The 17,565-nt window shown below is 34.5% G+C and overlaps 2 protein-coding genes and 1 non-coding gene across 3 annotated transcripts in view; all 3 read left to right on the top strand.

Moving 5' to 3' along the window:
• Smp_132040 (hypothetical protein) overlaps positions 1-17,327 on the top strand; it is a gene marked incomplete at both ends in the record, with an annotated part of 18,860 nt that extends 1,533 nt beyond the window's left edge. The window contains 2 exons of the mRNA XM_018789417.1: positions 15,050-15,355; positions 17,001-17,327. Of these exons, the coding sequence (XP_018654863.1) occupies positions 15,050-15,355; positions 17,001-17,327 (633 nt within the window). The remainder of the gene's footprint in view (positions 1-15,049; positions 15,356-17,000) is intronic.
• On the top strand, positions 310-376 carry Smp_tRNA_00372_Gln_TTG.1.1. Its single transcript has one exon. It is a non-coding gene (tRNA).
• Positions 7,282-7,446, top strand: Smp_191660 (hypothetical protein; the record flags this gene model as incomplete). Its single annotated transcript, XM_018789418.1, has 1 exon — positions 7,282-7,446. One exon carries the CDS (start codon positions 7,282-7,284, stop codon positions 7,444-7,446), a length of 165 nt encoding a protein of 54 aa, XP_018654864.1.
• Positions 17,328-17,565: the final 238 nt, after the last annotated feature.

The following is a 17,565-nucleotide window of genomic DNA, read 5'->3' as shown; positions in this document are numbered from 1 at the left end:
AATATAACAACCAGTTAACAAAGAATTTTTATTCAAACAAACATTTAGTTTAGGAAGAAAGATACAAACATCAGAATACCAATAACAATACGAAATTAGGACTAAGAATTTGGAATCAGTTAGAAACCATATTTGTTCACCACTACGTTTAGGGAATATCCAATAGGAGATAATTTTCATTGGGGAGGACCCACTGACAACATGATGGGATATCAAAAATCCTAAAAACATCAATGGGGAAGATTCAAACAAACAATACTAAGTGAATTTAAACTTCACTCCATTGCACTAGCAGGTGGCTATCAGGACTCAGTAGCTGAGTGGGTAACGCGGTGGCGTTTGAAGCGAAAGATACTGGGTTCGAGTCCCAGAGTGAACATCAACTCTGAGATGCAAGTGCATCTAGCTGACAAGTCCCAAATAGGACGAAATGCGCGTCCTGGATTCCACTGCTAGCCACTATCCATCTTTGCTTATAATTTTTATTTTGTGTTTTTCTTAATTTTAAAAAATTTAATCAATAGTATCAGACAGCTACAGACACACTTATGCTAACTGGAAAACAATTTCATAACAAAAATGGTAATCTACTGTAGTCAAGTCTTAACACTTACCAGAGTGTAGTATGATGTTTTTTTAAATACGTTGGAAAAATTGAAATAACGACTGTTAGCTTTCATATCAACCATGTTATAATTCTACTGACAGATTCACATACAGCATAGGATAAATATTCTTACTAATTTTATTTGATTAATGCATAGTCACTACGAACACCATTTTTCATGGTATATATTGTGTATGCTCAACTACTGCCTACTTCGATAGACGATGTTGTCTGATGTAAGAATAGGCTGAAAGAAAGCTTAAGACAAACAGTCCATCAGTTCAGAAAGATACTGAAAATTGAATTGAACTATGTTAATAGATGTAGACTATCTGATTGGAGTTCATGTGATCATCCTAACCAATGGTTGAAGACTTTGAATGGCATGTCTTAGAATTGTTCATGGTGGCTCAAATGCACTCACTACTTGTCTTCTCTTAGAACCTTAATCCCGAAATCTCCCCATACCTTTTCTTTTACTATACCTAATCATAGCTATTATTACTACTGTTAGTGTTACTATTTCCACTATTCTTGGATTTGTTTTGATAATTTCATCTCCCTGTGCTAATATAGTATGCCAACTTGAAATGATGCATATATGCTTTAGGCTATACTCTGAACATAACTTGATTGACTGACTATGTTTCAACAGTAAGTGTATCCATTCTCTCACTGTTTTAATTTTAATGATATTTTTTGATGATACGATATCTAATCTCAGTTTTTTTTACCCCATTTACACTAATTCTTCATGTTTGATATCATTCCATACATGATGATGATGAAAAATATTTTTTTCTAAATAGTTTGATCTGTCTAAGAATTAGTTTAATGGATAGTACTGTCGATTATTTACGTCATTCCGAAACAAATATTAAATTTAATAAGTGATTCTACAAACAAACCTTAATTGGTTACTTAGATAAGTGAATAGTTTTGTAATTTTAGATGACTCAAAAATGTGAAATTGATTGAAAAATAATTTTAAATTACTAGGATATTGTACAACCTTCACTATCTCTCATGTTGCTATCAGAATATTGAAACAGAAATAGAATTCAATTGAATTAAAATCTTGACTTTTTCTCTCTCTTATCTTAGTATAGTGGAAAGGCTCAGATAAGTGTGGTTTACTTTAATATCTTAACTAGCTATAAAGTACAAGACAAATACTTCTTTGTCATCTAATTAGCCTTCATCATTCGCGTCATTTACTTTTGGTGATTTTTTAATTTAAGCACGTTTCTTCAAAGTTTTTACAATGAAAATATTTAGGTAGAAAAGTGTACTTTATTGACGATTTATTAATTCAATACACACTTAATCCTTGAATATAATTGTATTTTTATCAAGAATGAGTCAGTCAGATATAAACGGTGCAAGAATCTGGTATCAGTATGCAAATCTTCAAATTCATAAGCCCTAACAACACGACGACATTATTATTATTATTATCATGAATTTGTCACGGTAAATATCAGAGTAACATTAGCAGTAGCAGTAACAGTAAAAAAGTGATTTGATATAGAGAAACAAGAAATAATTCACAAAATAAAAAGTATAAAATAATTTTGAAAATCAGGATGTATATGTAGACAAAGAGTGAATATATCTGTACCCCTGCAACCGACTCTGGACCACAACACTAAAGATTTCTAATTACTGATAGTTGTTATCGCGCCGACTCCAACCACATGGTCTACTCTTACCAACGTCATATATGAAATTTTATACTACTTTCAGTTATTTATTAAGTAGCTTTCATAGGTCTTTAGTTTTAAACAAAATTCTACTTAGATTGGTTCATGATTCCAATGAAATTCAGAAAACTCCATACTCCCATAGTGAAAATAATTTAAGTGTTTCAATAGGTTAAAATGTGAAATATTCTTATGAATTTTTATTACTCTATTCTGCTTCAGATTTCATCACTAATAAAAATGAAATAGTTTCAAAATTACATTTTCTTATTGATTTGTATTTATATTCCTTATCGTAATAAACCGTAAACAAAGGTAATCCCTGTAATTGATAATTGGTCATTTCGAGTAATTTTTTTCTTCTGAAAACCGGCTGTATCAAATAGAATTTACTGAGGTTACTTAATACGCTGGTACGTAAATGGTGAGTTAAGATTATATGTCGACATGCAATGATCAGATCAGACATAAAATGGATTAAAAATAGGAATTATCTGTCAATAAAATGAATTATTTACAAAGTCAAAGGTCAACACACACATAGACTAGTGTTAATTTATTCTCGTCACGTACAATTACGAATGTAGGTGATTTTTAGGCATTATTGTTTAATAGTAGAGCTTTTCATATTTAATCAGTTAAATGTTAATATTGAAAAATGAGTACTGGTACTGATTCGTACTGAGATATTTGAAACAGTAGGAAACACGGTTTCTATATTCTCTTGATATCTTATCAGCACTAACTCTTAAGAGTTATGTAATTGTAAGATACAATCTCTATCAAAAAAAATCACGATTTGTTATTCGAAAACTCTATGAGTTAAATAAACACTAAGCGTACGTATCAATGACTTTCAAAAGAACTCATCAGCTTATTGAATAAAGTGACATACAACTACACAGATGGACGGTGTCAACAAACTTGGTGTTCTTTTGCCTCTTCACAACATTCAGGACATGTTATTTCCATTACGAATTACGAGGAAAAAATGCAACTGTCCTACTATACTTTCACAGCCATCATACTGTACGACCTAATTAAACATTAACATGCTAGGCTACTAATCAATGAAATAAAAGTTTCATCACTTCCTGTTTCTATTCACTTTCGTAACTGATAGCTGTCTGATCTCAGTATGGGACTCCTCAGCAGTGCGAATCCACGACGCCGCACTAGGGGACCAAACTCAAGACCTTCGGTCTTGTGCATATATATATATATATATATATATATATAACTCCGCCTGTAGCTCCTCTGGGGGTTGCTGCCGGTCCCAAGCCCGGGTAAAGGAGGAGGGTTGGGCATGAGGTTAGCGACCCCATCCCGTAGAAAACCAACTCGCTAAAAAAACGCTAACCAGAAAAAATCATTCAAACCATTCAAACTCTGCCCTGGGAGTAGAAGGAATAATTATGACGTCTCATGATGAAAGCCGAGTTCATTCGGAAGTCATGAGGCCGATGCACCTTCTTACAACCAGAGCAACAATTCTTATAGGTACATGGAATGTCCGGACAATGTGGGAGACCGGAAGAGTCTTCCAAATTGCTGCAGAAATGAGAAAATACAACCTGGAGGTGCTTGGAATCAGTGAAACGCATTGGACGCAGGTTGGACAACAACGACTGTCTTCAGGAGAACTTCTGTTATACTCCGGTCATGAAGAAGAAAATGCCCCACATACACAAGGAGTTGCATTGATGCTGTCCAGAAAAGCACAAAATGCACTTATAGGATGGGAATCTCATGGACCAAGGATCATCAAAGCCTCCTTCAAAACAAAGAGAGAGGGCATTACAATGAACGTCATCCAATGTTATGCGCCGACCAACGACTACGATGAAGACGCTAAAGACCAATTCTACGATAGGCTGCAGTCGATCTTCGAGAAGTGCCCAACCAAAGACCTGACCATTCTGATGGGAGATCTCAATGCCAAGGTTGGAAAGGACAACACTGGATATGAAGACGTCATGGGACAACATGGACTGGGAGAAAGGAACGAAAATGGTGAGAGATTTGCAAACCTATGTGCCTTCAATAAACTGGTCATAGGTGGCACCACATTTCCACACAAAAACATACACAAAGCCACTTGGATTTCACCGGATCACACTACACAGAATCAAATCGACCATATCTGCATCAACAAAAAGTTCAGGAGGACGATGGAGGATGTGAGAACCAGAAGAGGAGCTGATATAGCATCCGATCATCATTTGCTGGTCGCCAAGATGAAACTAAAACTCAAGAAGCACTGGACAACGGTGCGGACAACATCACAAAAGTTTAATACGGCCTATCTTCGAGATGCAGACAAACTCAACAAATTCAACATAGCCCTCAGCAACAGGTTCCAGGCCTTTCATGATCTACTCAATGGAGAGGAAACTACCATGGAGAGCAACTGGAAAGGTATCAAAGAGGCAATCATTTCAACATGTCAGGAGGTTCTGGGCCAAAAGAAGCACCATCACAGGGAATGGATCACTGTTGGTACACTGGATAAAATTGAAGAAAGAAGGAACAAGAAGGCAGCAATCAATATCAGCCGAACAAGAGCGGAAAAAGCCAAGGCACAAGCCGAATACACAGAGGCAAACAAGCAAGTGAAGAGGAGCATCAGAACCGACAAACGTAAATATGTGGAAGATTTAGCAATGATAGAGGAAAAGGCTGCAAGAGAGGGAAACATGAGACAACTGTATGACACAACAAAGAAGCTTGCTGGAAATTACCGTAAACCAGAAAGACCAGTGAAAAACAAGGAAGGCAAAGTAATCACCAACATTGAAGAACAACGAAACAGGTGGGTAGAACACTTCAAAGAACTCTTAAATCGACCAGCTCCACTGAACCCACCCAACATCGAAGCAGCACCCACAGACCTCCCAATCGATGTTGGCCCACCAACAATTGAAGAGATCAGCATGGCCATTAGACAAATCAAGCGGGGCAAAGCAGCGGGACCAGACAACATCCTGGCAGAGGCACTGAAAGCAAATGTAGCAGCAACTGCCAAGATACTACACATCCTCTTCAGTAAGATTTGGAACGAAGAACAAGTACCAACAGACTGGAAAAAAGGACTTCTGATCAAGATACCAAAGAAAGGCGATCAGAGCAAGTGCGACAACTACAGGGGCATCACTCTCCTCTCAATACCAGGAAAAGTCTTCAACAGAGTATTGTTAAACAGGATGAAGGATTCCGTAGACGCCCAACTTCGAGATCAACAAGCTGGATTTCGTAAGGATAGATCGTGTACAGACCAAATCGCAACTCTACGTATCATTGTGGAACAATCAATCGAATGGAATTCATCACTCTACATCAACTTCATCGACTACGAGAAGGCATTTGATAGCGTGGACAGGACAACACTATGGAGGCTTCTTCGACACTACGGCGTGCCTGAGAAGATAGTCAATATCATACGGAACTCCTATGATGGACTAAACTGCCAAATCGTCCACGGAGGACAACTCACCGACTCGTTCGAGGTAAAGACCGGTGTTAGGCAAGGTTGCCTACTCTCACCGTTTCTCTTTCTCCTGGTAATAGACTGGATCATGAAGACGTCAACGACTGGAGGAAAGCACGGGATACAGTGGACAGGCAGGATGCAACTTGACGATCTAGACTTCGCGGATGATCTGGCTCTTCTATCACAAACGCAACAACAAATGCAGGAGAAAACGACCAGTGTAGCAGCAGCCTCAGCAGCAGTAGGTCTCAATATAAACAAAGGGAAAAGCAAGACTCTCCGATGCAACACAATATGCACCAATCAAATTACACTTGACGGAGAAGCTTTGGAAGATGTGGAAACCTTTACATATCTGGGCAGCATCATTGATGAACACGGTGGATCAGATGCAGATGTGAGGGCGCGGATCGGCAAAGCAAGAGCAGCATACTTACAACTGAAAAACATCTGGAGCTCAAAACAATTGTCAACCAACACCAAGGTTAGAATTTTCAATACAAATGTCAAGACAGTTCTATTGTATGGGGCGGAGACGTGGAGAACTACGAAAGCCATTATCCAGAAGATACAAGTGTTTATTAACAGTTGTCTACTCAAGATACTTCGGATCCGATGGCCAGACACTATCAGCAACAAGTTACTGTGGGAGACAACAAACCAGATTCCAGCGGAGGAAGAAATCAGGAGGAGGCGCTGGAAGTGGATAGGGCACACTTTGAGGAAATCACCCGATTGCGTCACAAGACAAGCCCTCACATGGAATCCTGAAGGTCAAAGGAGAAGAGGAAGACCAAAGAACACATTACGCCGAGAAATAGAGACAGACATGAGAAGAATGAACAAGAACTGGAGAGAACTAGAAAAGAAGGCCCAGGACAGAGTGGGTTGGAGAATGCTGGTCGGCGGCCTATGCTCCATTGGGAGTAACAGGCGAAAGTAAGTAAGTAATATATATATATATATATATATATATATATATATGCACAGATTATAGTTATCTGATGAATTTCCCGGATCGCTCCACTTTCTTGTCTTGTCATATGTACAGATATTACAAAGTTGACATTAGTTAGAAAATAATTAATATCTATGGCAGACTAATCTTAATTTAAAATCTCTTGGTGTGGTACATCGCTAAACTAACTCTTTTATGACTGGGCCGTCACCCGGTTCTGTTATTCATAGACATCAGTTCCATTAGGCTATACTGACTTACGAGTATTGATGTGTAATTTTTGATGTTGTTTTCTCTTTCGCAGTCTTTTCCTTATTATTGTATTCCCATTTGTTTATTTCCATTCTTTAAAAATCTTTTTTAGCATAGACGTTTTCTGGATTTAGGAAGACATGAACAACATTTAGATGGATTACAACAATGTGTAAACAGTGGAAGATTAAATGAACATCGTAAATATGTACAATCACAGAGAGTAGTAAAAGCGTTACAAGGTGCTGCCGATTGTCGAGTGAAAAAACTTATGAAATCTGTGAACTATGATGATAACGATAGTCAAAGGGATTGTAACAAGTTAATACCTAAAAGATTGAGTGTTAGCAAAAAGAATACTGATATAAACACGGTAATTGATATGCGTAAACGTTTTATGTCATTGAATTTATCTTCGTGGACCAATGATTATTAAACTTGTTTGAACAATCTAACTGACCTTGAAGTTCTCATTTCACGTATTCAAGTAGCTAAAAACAAATTTTATATTATTTCCTAAAAGTCTTATTAGTCGTATACTACTTTAAAGTCAGTAGTAGTTAGTGAACTGTATAATAAGAATCATAGATTATAACGATTATCGAAATTAGCCTTCAGTTGTTTAGGTTTATCGAAAAATGAATTCTAGAAGTTTGAAGATTGATTAATCTACTGATAGGTGTTGTTTTAGTACTCATGTATATTAACGAGTTTAAATGCACAACTTTATAGATCCTTACATATATAAATGTTTTATAAACCTTTTTAATTAATTGTTTCAGTGATATAAAGTAATATTGATCGGTAAGATAAGCTCATTAGGGAAAAATATGGCAAATGACACTCAATATTTACTAAGATGGATTTCCTTGGGTTTTACATGTTTTGTTTTCTCAACTACACAATATACTAATTAAGTCTCATACATTCTTACGTATTCCTCTGTTTTCTGACTAAAATAACGTTTATTAAGATTGAATTGGTGCAAATCTATGACCATTTTTATTTCAGTATTATTGAATATTACTTGTTTTGACCAGGTTTATTACTACCAATTCACTCAGTATCCATAGTGCATGCCTACGTTTCAGCTTACTTCAGACTGTCGAATATTATTTCGAATATTATTGATTATTGACTCAAATAGCCTTGTTTGGTCTAAAATTTTTGTATGAATATTCATGTATATTAGAGTAAAGCCTGATGACGATCAAATTGAAAACAATTGTTCGCTTACATGTGTTATTCTAATTTTCATAATCGGAATCTTTAATATTCCGAATATTGTTAAGTTTTAATTTGAATGCTAGTCAGCCAAAACCTACCAATCTGTTAGTATGCAAACCTTTCAATTCTTTCTATAAAATAGCCTGAGGACAATAATTTAAATTGTTAATGACAAGTTTTGTTCTATAGAGTTTGACTGAAATATTTGTGTTCACAATGGCACGTATAACTTAAGATTCTGAGGCTAGATATAATGATTGGATCTGTGAACACCGACTGAATAAATAAGAAAAACTCGTGCTTCCAATAAAGTTTCTGAGATCCATAGAGGCTATTTCTTACAGAATCCATGAATGCGTCCTAATTTTGGGTCGTTTATTATGATGAAACAATGCTCTTATACTCCAATGCTTTCAAATTTCTATTCAGTAGATACCTCGAAATGATGTGAACCTTTTATGAAAACATTATTTTTAATGACTAAAATATCTCCCAATATACTTTTTATGTAGTGTTTTCGAATAGTTTGAAAACCAGCAGCTTGAATTTCAAAATTCATTGTATTTCTGAAGCTGTTTAAACATTTGGTGTGATAGTACTTGATTATATCGGGGATAACATTGAGCTTTGAAATAAATATCTGATTGCCACCGAGGTATATCAGTTTAGACAATGGCGATATAATTGAAGACAGTCAGTGAATGTTTGCTGAAGAGATTCATTCGTTAAGCAGAAGGGTTTTATAACACAAAATACTAGAACTGGATTTGTTGAGATAAACGCATAGTTCTATTTAAACTGTCAACAACGCATATACTAACAGGTGCATTGACATAAAATGACTCCCTTCAATCATCCAAAGTGAATACTTAATAGGTTAAGTGATAACTCACCATTTTGTCGTTACACGCGATTATGATGTCATTGTGCAAACTGTAGTTATTAAGTGTTTAAATAAGACTAAACCCATTATTTGATGTTAGGCAGATTAATGCACAAAAGGTTAATTGACCAATTATGAGAATATAATTATCACCATGACATAGTATTGATTGGTGCAATCATCTTTCAGTTCCATTCATTCATAAATTTCTTTCTCTCTCAATATGATTGGACGAACGCTACAAATCTTGTTTAGTGCCTTCATAAAATTCTTCTAAATGCAAATGTCTAGATGGTTTGTTATTAATTCGATTATATAAAAAACTAAACTGAGATGGTAGACATAATTAAATAAAGCGAGAAAAATCGAGATCTGTAGAATAACATAAATTCACCATATCTCAAAAACTACTCATCAGCAACAAACACCCTATATCTATGTTAGTAATGTTGTTTATAAAACGTTCAACATATCATAATTAATGAAGTTTAGTTTGAAACGAAATAAGAAACAAAAAGAAGAAATAACATATTTTACATTCTAATTAGAATTGATTACGATTTGTATGTTGAAGATGAAGTCATTTAAAGAAAAGGGGAAGTTATAAATGATAATAAAGAGAAAACGAATACAAACAACTTGTTAATAAATGAATGATGTGCATTACTGAGAAGTCTCACACTAGGAAAAAAGGACCGTCCAGTGCTTCCAAGTTTTCATTGTTGGTATAGCTTAGATAGAATCATGAATTCAAATATTAAAATGAGTGATAATCAGGATACCTATTTGATATACAGTTAGAGTTGTGAGTGAGCTTACTGATTGAAAATTAAGCGTTGGTTTAACCCATTAATCTTAGGTTGAATGATCCAAAAACATTTAGCACTCAATAGTTAGAATCAATTTGACAGTGACATTATCGAAATGAGTTGTAATAGCCAAGAAATAGAATTAGATCTCAAATAATATATAGGTATAACTTACAACCGAGTTATTCGTAGAACTATCATTCTTATAAGATTGTATGATTCATTTTATTACGAAAAGAAATGAAAAATAAATATATTCTTTTCCTAATCAATTTTTCATAATGTTTTGTTTCTATGTATTTTCTTTGCCCGAGTCATTTAGAAGAAATCCCTTTATGTTGTAAAACTAGATTTAAGAAATATCGTGGATCGTGGATGCGCACTACTGAGGAGTCCCACAGTAGGACGAAACGGCCATCCAGTGATTCCAGGTTTTCCACGGTGGTCTAGCTTCAATTGACTCATGATTTCAACCATATATAAATATAATTTTTATTTATTTCTAAAAATAGTTCGTTGTTATTGACGATGATGATCTTCACCAGTTAATGTTTATTTACACTAAAGTAAACAAATAATGACTAAATTAAAGTTAATGATTTTATTAGTTAATTTATCACTTTTGAAATTCAATAAACTGAACAAATAGATAGGTAACTTACTGTACATATATATACATAGCTCTGTATAGATCTGTTTTTCAAAATATGTAAATATATATATTCATTTTTACAACATTAATGAACTGTGTGTAATTTTTATCAACCTGGATTAGTTCAGGTCAAACGGCAAATCTTTGTTTGGTGCAATCTCCAGATTATTGAGATTATATTAAGCTTTAAGACGATTTAAATTCGTTGAGTATTTCAAATCAGTGTAATTTAATGCCACAGTTATAAATTAGCCTATAATGTTTAAGAAGTATAATTTTTCTTTAGGTTTTAGATACTCCTCGGATAGACTTTTGATCAATATCTTTCAATACATCTCTCTATAGAATAAATACTACTAATTATGAAATCTAATAAAAAAAACTTGGTTGTTATGTCTGACTAATAAAATTCAGTTACTGTTGAAAAAATCGTTACATGAAATTAATTAATCTCCAATACGAATTAATAAATCATTTCACTGGTCCCCTTTATCTCATTTAAACGTTTGAATAAACAGAAATTTATTATTTTATTTTTTTGTCATTATTAGCTTTATCCAATATTTCATTTTTGGTACAATATAGAATTCTCAACATAAAGTATTCCAACAAGTTTCCTTTTCTTATTTCTTGATCGATCCTGACGATAAATATTGAGTGATTGCTAATTAGATGTTAGCAGTTCAGGAATTGACATCTAAATAATGTACTTCTTTTGAATGTGTATTGCCAGCAACCAGAATGTCGCTGATTGTGCTCTTTCCTAACTTGTACAGCGAAAAATCGTGAATTTTTCACAAATGCATCTGAATAGGTTGTGCAATTAATTGACATAATGATCTGTTGCAACAAACAAAAGAAATCTATGTGCAGTTATTTAGGAAAAAAATAATTATTATGTGACACAGCATTTATAGCGAAAATTGTTTTGAAGTCAAATATGAGTTGCTGTACTGAGTATACTTTAATTTTATAATTCATAAAATTCATAAACTTTAAGAGAAGGCTGTGGAAAACATTTCAAATAAATATTCAAAATGTTATCTTTCCACCTGCTCATTAACCAAGTAAAGGACATTATAAGATAGCTCTTTCCCGTTCCCTAACATTATTTCCCCATATTATCTGACTGATTAATCTATCTGTTACAGATTCTTGGAAGTCTTATCCTACTTTCATGACATGATACTAAAATCTATAATAAGAACTGCTTATCAACCAATTTCTAATGGTATGGTCACCGTAATAACTATTACAAACGCTCTCACTAACTGTACGCAAATCATATTTTGCTGTGTAATATATTTTTTTATTGAGATCATGTAGGGATCATTGTTAGACCACCATTGAAACCTGGAAGCACTGGATAGCTGTTTCGTTTTAGTGTGGGACTCCTCAGCATGATCTCAATCAAAATTCAATAATCTCCACAACAGTTTACTGATGATTATCATGTGCTAACTAGTGGCTGACTTCGAGATGGATTTCCTAGAGTTCTATTGAGAAGCTACAACCAGTGGGGCTCAACCGTATCTGGTGTGAGGTAGTTACTCACTGAAGACAATAGAGAACGGCTGCGCAATATCGTGGATTGGTTGAGGTTAGATATTAATGCCGGTGGATGCCGTCCCAGTGGTCCAGAGGCTAGGCGTTCGCGCATGAGACCGAAGGTACTGGATCCGAATCCCACGTGAGGGATAGTGGGCGCGTACTGCCGAGGAGTCTCGTACTAGAGGACGAAACAGCCATCCAGTGCTTTCAGATTTTCAATGGTGGTCTAACATTGATCCATTCATGATTCCAATCAAAACTTAACAATCTCCGCAACCCTATACTGTAAAATATGTATTGTACAATACATATAGTTCCGTGTTACGTGGATCATTGCTAATGATGTGTTAACAAGATATGTAAGTTTTTGATTAATCAATTAGTTTAATAGTTGAATACTGTACTGGCCAATATGACTCCTTCTTTTAGACGAAATTGAAAATTTAGAGAGAGATGATCTACGAAATCTCTGCACGAATACAAAATGTCACTGACTTTTGTTAACTTTTATCATCTGTGATGTAAACTTTATATTCGTTTGCCTATCAGTGGGGGAGTACAATGTGCATTAGTCCCTGCTATATTACTCTACAGCTGTAAAACTGAAAATGAATTGGTAGAAAGCATTTATAGAATCCAATATTGTCACCATAGTTGTCTTTGAAGCATTGTCCTCGTATTGTGGGAACCATCAAGTGAATAATGATGAGATAAAATGTACGGTGCTAGTTATAAAAGACAGGTCGATTAATAAAGCTATCAGTCTTCATCGACTGAGGTGGCCGAAATATATGTTATGTCTAACCACTGTCTACCTAGAAACTCCTTATTGGTTGACATAGGTTTAGGTTGAACGGAGGCTAAGGGCTCAAAGATATGATAGTTCCAGATTCCAGTTTGATAATTATTAGCTTGAAGTTATAATAATTTCTATTCTTTGGTTTCATGTACCTTGAATAAATGTTCAACTTTTTATTGGCGGATTTATGAGCAGTGCTACATCAACCTATCTTACTTAACTAATTTACATCCCTCTTGTGACCTGTTGTTGTCCTATCCTAATATACGTTTATTTCCCGCTACATGTTTAGAATAATTCTTCTGGTATAATTCCAGCATTCCATATCAAGCTAAGTTTCTATGCTTATGTTATTCTGACTCATCGAATTCAGATTCTTGTTAAGCGTCCTCTGAGGAGTCTAGATGTCCTGGATTCCATCTCTAGTGAAACCGCGGATATGTACTATTGAGTACCATTTTACTAGGATGTAACAACTGTTACGTGCTCTCTGACTTTCAATGATTGTCTAACCAAAGTCAGTCCATTATGCAAAACTTCATAATCTAATTAAATGATTGGATGATGCGGTCTATCAGCTGACAATTTGTATCTCAAATATCCTCACCTTGTTCTTCTAGCTTCGTTAAATAGTTCTGATGTACTCTCATTATTAGGAAAATACTTTGAAGATATCTGTTCTATTTTTTGTTTCCTGTAATAGTTATTTTCTGTGATTTATTCATTCCCTCGTCATTTTTATTAAATCATAAATTAATTTCTTAGAGCAGTTGATAGACAATGAAGTTTTCTGATTTAATGTAATTGTTTAATACATATTTTTCCCTTACACAACTCACCAAGCTTACCTATGCTGAAAGTACATAGAATGGTGGCCTGTAGTTTAAATATCGTTTTTCTGTGTGGAAACCAATTACAACTCTCCATCACAACTTTCTTTTTTCATGTAACGTAGTTATTTTTTTGACTGGTTTTGTTTACTCCGCTAAGAAATCCTAGTACATTTGCCATTGAGTTAATGTGTGTAATAAAACGCTCTTGATGAGTTGTATTATTCCAACTTAGTAAATGTGTCATTCACATACCATCACAAAGATTTATGAAGTAGGATTGGATGTACCGAGTGCAGAGTCTTGAATCCGCATTGCTGAGTCCCATACTAGGACGAAATGGCTATCTAGTGCTTTCACGTTTTTGATGGTGGTCTAACATTCGTCAGTTCATGATTTCAATAAATCTATGTTCTCAAATATAAGTAAATTGATTGACTACGGTTAAAAACATTCAAAATTTATTTGTTATCAGTTTCATTTGTTTGTTTTTATTGGCATGCTACGGCTAGATTTCAGTTATGAAACTGAGTTCTCATGATCAACCAATGGGATTGCCTATGCTACTGAGATTTTAACATATTACTCGTTGTTATCTAGTACTATGATTCGTGCTTCATAATTTTCTAATTTCAGTTTATGGTCAATTGCACTAGCTAATCAAATCGTTACCCGGTCAAGCTTCCAAAATCAATAGTTTCTATAGTAAATTTGCGATTAATATATTTGGTGGCGATAAAAGTTTAAGTTGGTCGATTTTTACAGATGTAAATTAATCAAACTGTGGTTTATCAGTAAACAAAACAGGCTGTATACCTGAACTCATATTTTCCTAAACCGATTCACTATCCTACCGTGCTGTTCCAACTAATGAGTCTGTAGCCTACTTATTAGTATAAAACATGTGCTACCATTTCTTCAGTACATCTCGAAAACAACTGAACACCGTTGTTACTTAGATGTCATCGACACTGGCATATAAATTCCAACGACTATAGATTGAAGTTATTCAAACCAAAGATAATTGTTTAACTTTTCTAGGAATAGATCCACAAACTATTGCTAGATTTCTAGAAATTTTCATTACTGAGGAAGGGTAAGGCAGATTTTCCAGTGTACCAACATTTCTATTGTTCAGAATAGCAAAATGCTTATTGGGACCTTTTGTCATATATAAAAAATCTCTATAGATAATTTCCAATGATTATATCAACTTAACCAATCCCGATTTATTTTTTTTGACGATATGTAATGTTTCATTTCTCCTCTTTTTAAAAAAATTACTTAGCCTGTCTATGTAGATTACATTTCACGTACAGCTGAAGAACAAATTCAAAGAGCAATGAATCATGGAGAATTTAATAATTTATCTGGTCAAGGTCGTCCAATTGATTATGATAAAAATCCTCATGTATTTGGGGACTCAACTGACAAACGTCTTAATCAATTAATGGCTAATCAAGGTTTCCTACCGAAATGGGTTTTGTTAAATAAAGAAGTTAATTCTCGTTGGAATATCGCTATTGATAAGTTAAATTCAATCTATAATGTAGAATCTAATTTACATTCTTCAATATGGGCAGAAGCTTGTAAGGTAAGCGATCTTTATGACAACAACAACAGATACTCTTCTTGAATAATTAAAAGATGTAATCATAGCAGTGTTATAATCACTAGTTAACTGTAGTTGGAAAAGTAAACCACTGGATTTCCGACTCATTAGTCTTAAGGTAACACATTCATTACAAAACCAGGTCCCAAGCTCAAGTTTATATGAAACTGTAGATGTACAATACTAATGGGTACCAAATAAATGAACCTTTATAGAAACTAGTTAATAAATGGATAGACTGAGATTGCTGCACTTATTAACAAAATAAGAAATAAGTGAACATAAGGGACTGGGAATTCGCATAAAGTTCCAAGCCGCTTCTATCAACAGATAATCAGACTTCGACAGTTTGTCTAGTCCCAGTTTTTTCGCAGTCTTCTCAACTTAAGTAGAAGTTTGATGATTCACTGAAGTGCAGTTTTAGGCTTCTTGAACTGTCCACCAGTGTATTTTCTAACACCTCTTTCGCAAGATTGTTGATGATTTCTATCCTTTTGTCATAGTTTCACTGATTGCTGACCTTCATAATGTATAACGAAAGAGACCTATCGTGTTATTGAAGAAGAAAGGCAACTCGGCGAAGATTTTCTTTTCGACTTCATTTACTTAAGCTGTACAATCGTATCGTATGTGCATCTATCAGTCTACTTATTCATGTGAAGCAGGTGATATTGGCCGAATAAAGTGAGTTCTTCCGAAACGCATTTGGGAACATTACCCTGACTGGACCTCCAAAGCATTACAGAATTCAGTCAAAAGTTCAATCTTGAAGCATGTAGTCAATTCCGGCTACTCCACTTCACCAGACACCTCCTTCAGAATTATACATAGAGTCAAAAGAGTCGACTGAAAGGGAATGCAAATGAAGAAATTTATGTACGGCAGAGGTGATTGCTATCCACCAGTTTAAGCATAACCTTCGCGTACGAAAACAATATGTTCAATTCCTCACTCCTCTATGACCCTAACTTCCCTTTCTATCTTCCATAATCCGTCGTTTTTATTCATTATTATTCACTTTATCCTTCCTACTCCTTTACAATTATTTTCACAACTATTGAAAAGCAAGTATCACAACTTCTAATTACTCTGTTGTTGATAACTATCAAGCGGACAATTATTCCACCTTACCACTTTTTCACTAACCGATCATTATATAACTTCCTTTCAACACCTGATTTTCAAATCTTGACAACATGCCACTTCAAGTGTTTTAATTAACACTTTTCTATCTCTCTATAGAACACTATTTTATTCAATAAAATTGACTATAAATACGATTGTACAGCTTAAGTAAATGAGAACGTCGAGAAGTGTTAGGTGTAAACTAGCACACTAAACTCAAGATCAAGGAGGAAAACAAAAAATGAACCCAACTGCACTGTTGAGACCGATTTCTAGTCATATCGTCCAAGGTCACCAACCATGGATTACAACTATCATATAAGTATAAACTAGGATGTTTAAGTTTCCCTTGAACAGTTCAGATTATTATTCAACGACTTGAAATTCAAGTTAACGTTCAAATAATAACAATTGTTTTGGATATGATAAAATTTGTTCAAAGCAATATATGTCACTTAGTTCATTATAAAAAGTGTTTGTCTTTTTTTCACATTTTCAACAGGATTTTGAGGTAGAAGTAAAAGAATTAAACCGATTACTTGATCAATACAATCTATTAGTCCCTAGTCATCAAATGCAGCGCTTTCATTTGAATAGTAAAACAGCTGTTGATCAAGTAATAAAAGCTAAACAATCACACGCAAATGATCGAAACAAACGTGATCCTACTACGACTCAAAATGAAAACAAAGACGACGTACCACAAACTGAGGATAATAGTCAGAGTTTATGGGATCCCCGTTATATGGCTGAAGTAATGCGCGACTTTTACCGTGAACTGGCTAAGGCATGGGCGAGTATTCTACGAGGCTTTAAAGATCATAAATAACGCTTTGTATCACTCTAAAATATTGCTGTATATGTATATTCCTATCGAAGTTAATAAGTATTCTAAATCAACTTATGGTTCAAATAGGCTAAATTAATAAAACAATCCCTCGTAAAGTATCGAAGAAACATTCATATGCTTTACACTTTTTTATCTACCTTAATCTCTATTTCATTTATGTAAAAAAACCCAGTTGAGTCTGATCGTGTACAAAAAATCGTCAACGTGGATTCAAACA

This window comes from Schistosoma mansoni, chromosome W (assembly GCF_000237925.1).
Source record: "Schistosoma mansoni strain Puerto Rico chromosome W, complete genome".
Classification (NCBI taxonomy): Eukaryota; Metazoa; Platyhelminthes; class Trematoda; order Strigeidida; family Schistosomatidae; genus Schistosoma; species Schistosoma mansoni.
This window is presented reverse-complemented; position numbering and strand designations above follow the sequence as displayed.